This window comes from Cheilinus undulatus, linkage group 2, assembly GCF_018320785.1.
Source record: "Cheilinus undulatus linkage group 2, ASM1832078v1, whole genome shotgun sequence".
Lineage (NCBI taxonomy): Eukaryota > Metazoa > Chordata > Actinopteri > Labriformes > Labridae > Cheilinus > Cheilinus undulatus.
In genome coordinates this window covers 28,260,205-28,270,045 of record NC_054866.1, presented here as the reverse complement: position 1 = coordinate 28,270,045, position 9,841 = coordinate 28,260,205, and the positions used below count along the sequence as shown (strand labels likewise).

At 39.1% G+C, this 9,841-nt stretch overlaps 1 protein-coding gene across 1 annotated transcript; it reads right to left on the bottom strand.

The window, feature by feature from the left end:
• Positions 1–265: 265 nt before the first annotated feature.
• zgc:153372 (uncharacterized protein LOC767695 homolog) lies at positions 266–8,841 on the bottom strand. The gene is made up of 10 exons (XM_041811456.1): positions 8,693–8,841; positions 8,144–8,274; positions 6,014–6,164; positions 5,798–5,934; positions 5,636–5,705; positions 5,466–5,547; positions 3,603–3,734; positions 3,379–3,521; positions 538–663; positions 266–406 (listed from the first exon to the last, which is right to left on the bottom strand). The coding sequence occupies exons 1-10, from the start codon at positions 8,729–8,731 to the stop codon at positions 329–331; spliced, it is 1,089 nt and encodes a 362-aa protein (XP_041667390.1). The 5' UTR covers positions 8,732–8,841; the 3' UTR covers positions 266–328.
• Between the last annotated feature and the right edge of the window lie 1,000 nt (positions 8,842–9,841).

Below are 9,841 nucleotides of genomic sequence, written 5' to 3'. Positions count from 1 at the left end.
GGAGATCATGGAGATAGGCTACCGCTACATGTAGCATACATAATGGTTAGAAAATGAAAACAAGATTTGACAAGCTTAATTCAGTTAGTAATAATGTGTAATTTTAGTTTAGGACCCTCATAGTTATCATTATATTAATGTTGTGTCAACATTTGATGAAATTTCTCTTAACTGCATCAGAAAGTTGTGTCACAAAATTTGATCTTTATATAATGTCCTAGAATATATTTGCTAGCATCTAAAAGCATTTGGCTTGTGTTTTAATCCGTTCTGTTTCTGTACCAAGTCTAACTCGACTGTTTGGTTTCCTCAGAATCCAGCTTTATCTTTATTTGCTTATTTTTGAACATTGTTTCACTGAGGACCCCAGTTTGTCAGCCAGCTGAAATGGATTGAGGTGGCAATACTGTAGAGAAAAAAAAAAAGAATTGATGTCAGTTTCACAAATCTTCAGTTAAAATTTAGCCAGTACATTTGATTCAAAGAACCATTTAAAACTAGTCGAAACTTTAGCCCAGCCCACAACATGTCCTCTACCTGCTGGGTTGAATCTGAGCTGGGCTGAGCTGGTTTGTCTGAGATCTGGATGTGGAAATCTGAACAGAAACGGGAATTCTGAAGGATCGCTGCCATCTCTCCATCTACCTCCACAGCCACGTCTTTCTGCAAAGCACAGAAGAAAACCCACATTTCTAATATCATTGTAGAATCATCAGGTATTTAAATATGATGAGCGTGCAAGCACAACACCTAAGACCTACACCGCTTTCCACATTATTAAGCAAATGACATTTTTCTCTTATTTTCCTAAATATTAATGCAAATGAGAATATTTTTCAAGTTGTCAGCCGTTAGAGCATAATTCAAATGTTTCTGAACAAATGTCATAATGATAACCATTAATTTTAAAAAAATAAAAACCTCAAAATGCACTGGTCCACATTATAAAGCAGGCCACAGGTTTCAAGCAATATGAGAAAGAAAAAGGGTCTCTCTGCTGCCAAAAACCCTCAAATAGTGCAATGCCTTGGAGAAGGAATGAAAACATTAGATACTTCATGAAAAATTAATCGTGATCATCGTACTGTGAAGAAATACGTGGCTGATTCAGAGCACAGACGGGTTCATGCAGATAAAGGCATAATGAGGAGGGTTTCTGACAGACAAATTCATCAGATTAAAGTGGGGGTATTATGCCTTTTTTCACAGTTTTACACCATCTCTCTGATACCCACACAGTAGCTTAACATGGTTTACAGCTCAAAAAACTGAAAAACCCTTATTTTAACCTCCGTCTGAAACGCTTCGTTTTCGCTGCTGTCTCTTTAACACCTGCCCCCCTCCACAGACCTGCTTTCCTCCGACTGCCCGATTTTCCGGAGGCTGGCCGGCGGCAGGACTCAATGTTTTGTGCCCGCCCCCTTCAATGTGGCTATATTGCTATGCTAGTACTTGTAAATTTTAAATGAACTGGTCCGACTGAGTAAAATATGGCGAATTTTGATATACGTCCGTACGTGTTAGACCCAGAGTCTGACCCTGATAGTTTGGAGAGAGAGGGGGAAGAAAACCAGCTGCAGCAAAGGATAGAGAAGGACTTATCTGTTTGGTAAGTGTTTAATTACTGTTACTAAATGACTTTGATAATGGTGGACTTATCCCTCGCCGCACTTAAAGGTGTATTTATTCATCTCTGTTCATCTTGTGGGGGCAGTCTGTTCCACTGCAGCACGGACGAACCAGTCAGGAGATCCTACTGTGATGACCTCATCAGTTCGCTCCATCTAAATCTCATCTTGGGAGGATCTCTGAGAAATCTCGGAGAGATTCCCAACAAACCATTTTCATCAGTTTACACTCTAATTCCAAGATTACTGCCACATACGTTTATCTTGCAGTTTGAAAATTTGCAGACGTGAAGTATGGACACTCAACATTGTGACTTTATATTTATGTTTTAAAAACCAGAAAAGTATAATTCCCCCTCTTTAAGAGAGCAGTTTCTAAAATGTCATTACAAGGCAGCAAACAAGTATTTGAAGCTGTTGGTGCCTCTGGAGTCCCACCAACCTCAAGGTGTAGAATCCTCCAGAGGCTTGCAGTTGTGTATAAATGTACTATTTGGCCGCCCTATCCAATGCTCACAAGCAGAAACGGTTGCAGTGGGCCCAGAAATACATGAAGACTCATTTTCAAACAGTGTTGTTGACTGATGAGTGCTGTTCAACCCTGGATGGTCCAGATGGAGGAGTAGTGGATGGTTGGTGGATGGCCACCATGTCCCAACAAGGCTGTGACATCAGCAAGGATGTGGCAGAGTCATGTTTTGGGCTGAATTCATGAGGAGAGAGCTGGTAGGACCCTTAGTGTCCCTGAAGATGTGAAAATGACCTCGGCAAATAGTTTCTGACTGACCACTTTCTTCTATGGTACGAAAAGAAGAGCAGTTCCTTCTGTAGTAAAATTTTCTTCATGCATGACTATGCACCATCTCATGCTGCAAAGAATACCTCTTTGCCATTGGCTGCTATGGGCATTAAAGGAGAGAAACTCATGGTGTTGCCCCCATCCTCCCCTGACCTCAACCCTATTGAGAACCTTTGGGGCATCCTCAAGCTAAAGATCTATGAGGGTGGGAGGCAGTTCACATCAAAACAGCAGCTCTGGTACCCCTTTTCCATCAAAAGAACCAGGTGCTCGTTCAGTGCTAGTGCTTGTGCCAGTGCTTAGTTGGTTCTAATCACGTTCTTCATAAGAAGCGGTTTGGTTTTCCACCGGCAAGGAGCCAAGTTGGAGCCACGTCATTGCGTCACCATAAAACGTCAGTACGTCATTGCATTTTACCCAAGGACGCTCGCGCCATGAGGAAGAGGGAGGATATTCTGACACCCTGCAAAGAAATTCAAGCAGAAACTCTCCAAAAACTCACAAATTCAATGGATGCAAGAATTGTGAAGATAATGTCAAAGAAGGGCTCCTATGTTAACATGGCACTTGGCCTGTTAAGATGTTTTTGATTGAAGTAGCTTTTGATTTCAGTAAATATGACCAAATGCTGCAAATTCAATGAATGACCATTTTCAGTTCTTTACAACCTATAAAATCTTTTAAAACTCTGTTTTGCATAATAATGTGGAACAGTGCATTTTGAGGTTTTTATTTAAAAAAAAAACGGTTATCATTATGAAGTTTGTTGAAAAACATTTGAGTTATGCTCGAATGGCTGATGACGAAAAATATTCTGACTGTCATTTGCATTAATATTTAGAGAAATAAGAGAAAAATGTAATTTGCTTAATAATGTGGAAAGCAATGCATTCATAATTTTCACCAGCACACTCAGCCACTGACTCATCGTTCATGTAATATCTGCCACACCTTGAAGCTGTGGGATGAATCGAAGGTCAGCTGATCTGGAGAATCTACCACGGTCCCTTTATAAGTCACTGTGGCCACAGACTGGACTGCATTTTTGGGCAGCTTAAAGAGCCGGTAAGTGACAGAGGCATAGTTCGTGTCCCCTGAAAAATGAGGAGTTGGCTTTGTAGTACAATAAAACTTAACCTTTCAGATCGTCAATTTTGAATGCTCTCTTATGTTACCTGCTTTCTCCTTGAGTTCACTGTTGTAGATCTCAATGCGGGTTGCTGAAACAAGTTGTGGAGTGCTAAAACCGATGCTAACGGCCAACTTTATGAAGTCCAGCCAAAACTGGGAGCCACCCATTCCTTCACCTATAACCAAGATGCAAAGACGTCAGCCACAGGTAGACAGTGCATTTAGAAAGTATTCAGACCCCCTTCGCTTTTTCAATTTAATTATGTTGGAGCCTGATATGACAGTTGTTTAAGTTTATTTTATTCCTATAAATCTACACACAGTACCCCATCATGACAACATGGAATTCAGTAAACTAGTAACATACACAATGAGTTGTGTTTTCCTTCTGCTGGCCAGAGCTACATACCAACATTTAGGGACGTAGGCAGACAACAATAGAGAAAGAAAAACAGGGCAGTTTTTTCAGTAAACACTGTCTAAGTTACACAAATACATTGGCACAAACATCACCAATTTAATCTTGCAATTTTGACAGGGTGTGCAACAGTTTGCTTGCAATTTTGGAAGTACTCATTTTTTAAAGGCACTGTATCCTGTAAAGTGTGTGGTATCAAAAAATACACAGCAAAAACTGGAGAGTTGAATTTTTAGTGTTAAACATCTCAGAATTGATTTTAACTCCTAAACTGTGTTTTAACTCCATTTTGAGTTTAATGGCCTTCAGTGTTGGAGTTAGTTTACAGTGTTGACCCATTAATGTTAATCCAACTCTGTAGAGAGTCACATGGTTGAGGCTCCACCTGTTGTCATTTCAAATCTGGGGGGTTCCATCATGCCCTTGGGCAGAGTGTTAAGATATTTTTTAGATGTTGCATGTTGCACAGTGTTCACTGTTAGGATTGAAGTTATCCACTAAGTTGGCCAGTTCCTGTCTGTGGTAGGGGATGGTCTATAATAAAAGGCTGAGTGCAGACTTTCAACTTGGGGCGCATTCTAGCTCTGCATCCGACTCTTTGCTCGATCCTTGTCATAGGACACTTGATCTGGTCAAAGTTTTTAGGTGGCCATCTTCATTTAGTATAACAAGTGCTTTGCAGTAAGTCAACAATTAAAGTTATAAATACCTCAACTTTACTCCCAAAGTGAAAGGAAATAACGTAACATTGTTTTAAAAGACCACTTTGCTGCAGTGGTTCTCATCGTGGGGGTTGTGAAACACTGAAAGGAGGTTGCCAGATACCTTCCAAAAAACAGAATATTTTAAAAATTATTTCAAAGGGAATATTTTACCATTTTTATCAGAATATATTCAGAAAATTAGTTGCATGTAAATTAAAAACATGTTGATTTGGTGAGATTTAAAATAAAATAAAAAAAATGTACAGACTTACATTACACATACAGTTGTATGCAGACTTAAAATGTAAGTCTGCACACAACTATTCTTGAATGTGCACAATTGTGTTCAACTATTATGCACTCTTACAGCTTTATTTGGGGGGTTGTGGGCTGAAAAGTCTGAGAGCCTCTGCTTTAATGTGTAGAAAAACAACACTATGAGTGTTAAAAATCAATGCTACAAGGAATTAAAATATTAACACTTTCCAAAGTGTTAATTTCACTCAGAACCTGTGAGAATTAAACAAACTTGAAAAAAATTATTTAAATTCAACACTCTGGGAGAATGATTTAACACTGATGATTATACTGCATATTGTGTGGTAGTAACAATATTGCAGGGTTAAATTAGGTCATGGTGGAGAAGCACAATTTGATATATTTTTCATGTGGCCCAGAAATCCTGGTGACACCCCTGCTTAAAACCAAAATGCTGAAGGTCATGGATGTTGGGACTCTTATTATCATACCGAGTAATTTGTGTTAGAAATACAAGTTTGTTTTACCCCACAGGACTGGATCATCCCTCATGTGCTCAGGAACAACTTTGCTGGCGTACATATCGCTGAAGTACAGCTCGCCTCCCTCCTGCGTGAAAATGAGGACAATAAACAGTAAGTTAATTTACATTATTTGTAGTAAGATGCTGATGTTGGTAGAACCTCTTCAGACAAACCTTCAGGACATTGTAGGCCTGCTGTAGCACTGCTTTTTTATCAGCACATAGACAGATGACACAGTTGGATCTGCATGTATAAGAGAGGATGTTATCCAATACTAGATATAAAGATGCCCCATTAGCACATCATGCAGAATCATAACCATGCTCAGCACTTACAGAATAACATCCATTGAGTCATTCTGTATGCCAGCCTCACTGAGCTTCTCCATGTATCCCTTTACAAACGTGACATTGGGCTTCTCATAGCCAAACTTCTTCTGATGGTACTCAATGTACTGACAAGCAGTTTGGATCTAAAGAAATGCAAGTTAAATTAGTATCAAGTACAGAAATCCAGTGTCATGTAATTTGTGTTAAAGCATGTCTAATCACCAGCTCCTCAGTCATGTCAATCCCCGTCACGTGTCCAGTGGGTCCAACAAGTTTACTGAAGGCATAACAGTCTCTGCCAGAGCCACTGCCAAGGTCCAGGACTTTGCAGCCTTCAAGCTTCGCTGGGAAAGGAAGACCACAACCGAAGAATCTGGTGGAAAATAATAATTAGAGAGTCGGTTCATGACCATACAATTGATGCTCAAGGGGAAGCTTTGGTTTGCTCTAGAGCAGTGTTACTCAAACCTGCTCAACAAAAGAGCCAAATTGTTATAAAATACCTTTGCAAGAGCCACAATCTAAGAGATGAAAAGTGGCAAAAATGGCAAAAGGGGGAAAAAAGAAGTGGCAAAAGTGGGCTTCAAGCAGTAAAAATGAATTAAAAGTAGTAACAAAAAAAGCAAATAAGGGCAATGGAAATATACAAATAAAAATGATTGGTTGACAATTATAGCCAACTGTGTAAGTGTGGGAAACAAACTGATTAATGTGACTTGCAATGGATAATTTCAGAGGTCAAAATTTCCCTTCTTGTGGTTTTCTGGGGAAATAATATTTCAAATTAAGAATGAAAGAGCCGCAAAACATCAAAATAAAGAGCCACATGTGGCTCAAGAGTCACGCGTTATCACTGCTCTAGAGGTAGTTTCTGTGCCTTAAACAACAAAAACTAACTCAAATAAACCAGTAAGAAAGCAGGATTCTTAGTGAGATGTAAAACATAAACAACTAGAAAAGCACTCAGAGAGCACAGACCTCCACCATTAGCCCTATCTCCCCATAGTGAAGAATCCTTTAAAAACATTCCTGGATCCAGACGGTGATCTGGATCACTCCCAAAATCTAATTTGCCGATTACTCCCTCCCCAGTGGGGTGAAAACACGGTGAGGCAAAGCATTGGCTTCGCTACATGTTGACTGTCATGGCGGAAACACCCGTGGTCTCACCAGACCACTGAAAGTCATGGCAGAGGGTGAATATTCCTCTATTCCTCCCGTCATTGTGAGTATTCTCGCTACAATTCGCTATCTTTCTGTCTGTTACGCTCCGACTCGTCTCCTCGACCGGGCGTGCATCTTTCAAACTCTATAAACTCCAAAACTTTGAATAGAAACACACTAAAAACATGCTGCTGGGATTGAAGTTACTCATGTCCACCATCTCCTGGTGTAAAGTGGTAACAGCGCAGACCTATCTCCCAATAGTACAGAATCTTTTAAAAAATTCCTGGATCCAGATGATGATCCGGATCAGTCCCAAAATCTAATCAGTTCTTCCTTATGCCATTTCTGACATTTCCTGAAAATTTCATGAAAATCCGTCCATGACTTTTTGAGTTATGTTGCTAACAAACTAACAAACAATTAACAAACAAACAAACAAACTAACAAACAAAAGAACAAACCCACCCGATCACATAACCTCCTTGGTGGAGGTAATAACTTTACACTCAAAAGTTGTTTGATTACAAAACTGTTTTTGCACCAATAAAAAAGGGTGCAGGGGAATAGAAAAAAAAAACGTTGCAGGCTTAGGAGTGTGTTGATTTCAAAGCTCAGGGGCAAATGGGGTGATATTGCAAACGACATACAGTATGTTGGTAATCTTTTTCCAGGAAGATTCAATGTCATTCATGAGTAAAACTGCTCCCCAACTGGATTTTTGCATGAGCTATCCAGCGTCTACTGTACATGGAGACTTCAACTTGTTGTAACCTATTGTAACTTCAAGTTTAACCTTATTGACATGCCACCTGTTTTATCACAGGACATAAGATTATGAAATATGTTCATTCAGCACCATACATAATAAACTTATAACTATACATCAGCAGAGTCATTGTGAGTAACACTTTGTGTCCTGAGATAAAAGAATTATTAATCTGTTAATTATTGACCCTGCTGTCTGATAATGTCTGATCTAATTGTGTCCTTTGTGAGTTAAGTGCAATCGCTATTGCTGAGTGAAAAAGCAGTTATTATTGATTGCAAATTTCATTTGAGAAACCCTCTGGTGGTGAATGAACAAAAATAAGTTGTGAGCCATAAGACAGCTTTGTTGACAGAAAATGTTTCAGTAATTGTTAAAGATGTTAATGGTGCACAAATGAAGCTGAATGCAAACCGTACTTTTTTAATACCTCCGGGTGAACCTGGCTCAGGGCGTCTGCCACACTCTGCACCGGGCGGATGGCCAAGCTGCAGGCGGAAGCACTTGTCTTCAAGTCCACAGTGCACTCCAACAGAGTGCCATAGAACTTCTGCACAGGACACACGAGTTAACATCACTGTTTAAATGCATGCTTTAACACATATTCACATTTTAAAAACAAGATTTAGCTAGTTTCATAAACAATGGACCAAGAGGAAAATCTTGATCTGAACTGACACTCGCTTGCACAACATCCACAAGTTTGCGAAACCAAATCTGTTATTTCAAGATTCAATCGTTACTAAAATATCTAGTGACACGAAGTTGACCTACGTGCTCCTTTGACTTTGACAGACATTAGTGGGAGAAAATTTCACAATAGCCAATTGTAGTTTCGAAGTAAGTTGAAAAACGTCCATTCTGCTTTTAGATTACAGAAAAAAATGACTTTACAAACGAACTCTGGTGCAGTTGGAAACTTCTCCAAAACTCTGCGTGAAGGTTCAAAGTTTCGTATCCTGACGTACCTTCACGTTTTCCCTCACGTTATCACCGCCGGAGTTCATCACGTCGTAGCAACCTCAGCTTCACACCAGAAGTGTCAAATAAGTACGGAAAACAATCACGGTGTGTGGTATGGCATGTATGGTTCACATGAATAGTAGTGCCAGACCTGTCCCTCCTTTATCGCTTTCCGGTTTATTTTTCAGAATAAAAGTGTAATAATACCATAGACACATTCACAGTTAAAGCATTTGTGAGAATAAATAAAATAGAATAAAAGAAAGAACAAATAAGTTGGAAAAAATAAACATTGCAGAAATTCAACTTCAAAGATTACTATAACTACTGTGATTTTGTAAGTTGATAATATTCTGTATCTAATAGTTATTTCAGGAGAAAATAAAACATTTGCACCAAAAATCTGAAATGTTTGTTGATTTTAGTGGTTTTGTAAGGACAACAAATAATTCAAAGATTCCTTAGTCGTCTACATCACTGGTTCTTAACCGGTGGGTCTTGACTCAAAAGTGGGTTACAGTGCTCTTTCCAGCGGGTCGAGACCAAGTGCCTGGAAAAAAAAACTGTGGCGAAAAGTCTATTATATACCTAAGCTTTCGTGTTGAAATAAGTAGTCTCCAGTCTCTTTTTCCAAGATTTTCACTTATTTATCTAATTTTCTTCGGATGAAACGCTGGTTTCCCTAAGATAATAAGGTACTTCCTCATGAAATAAAAACATCTATGCTGTCTCAGATAAAGAGAGTAAAAGATATAAAATACATATGCAAGCTCTTGTGACTATGAGCTTTTGTGTTTCTTTTGTCCTCTTTGTTCAACAATGTTTTGTTCTATCTAAAGTCCTAACGGCAACATTTTGGATTAAATAAATTTGAACAGTTGATTTTTTAAAATCTGGTTCACAATTTCTCATAAGAAGGTGGTCGTAGGCCCCAGAGTCAAACTTTAGAGCCACTGATCTGGATTGAGGCAGGATATTTGGACAAGATGTTTCAGCTCAGCCGGACTGGGAAATTAATCAGTTTCTATATTTACACTGAAAAGGGGAAAGATACGCAGTATATTTAGTGAAAGATGCGGTCCAAAGATAAACACTGCAGGTAGAACTCAGAAAACGTCCTGGATACACGTGGGCCACCATCAGGTACTCTTAAA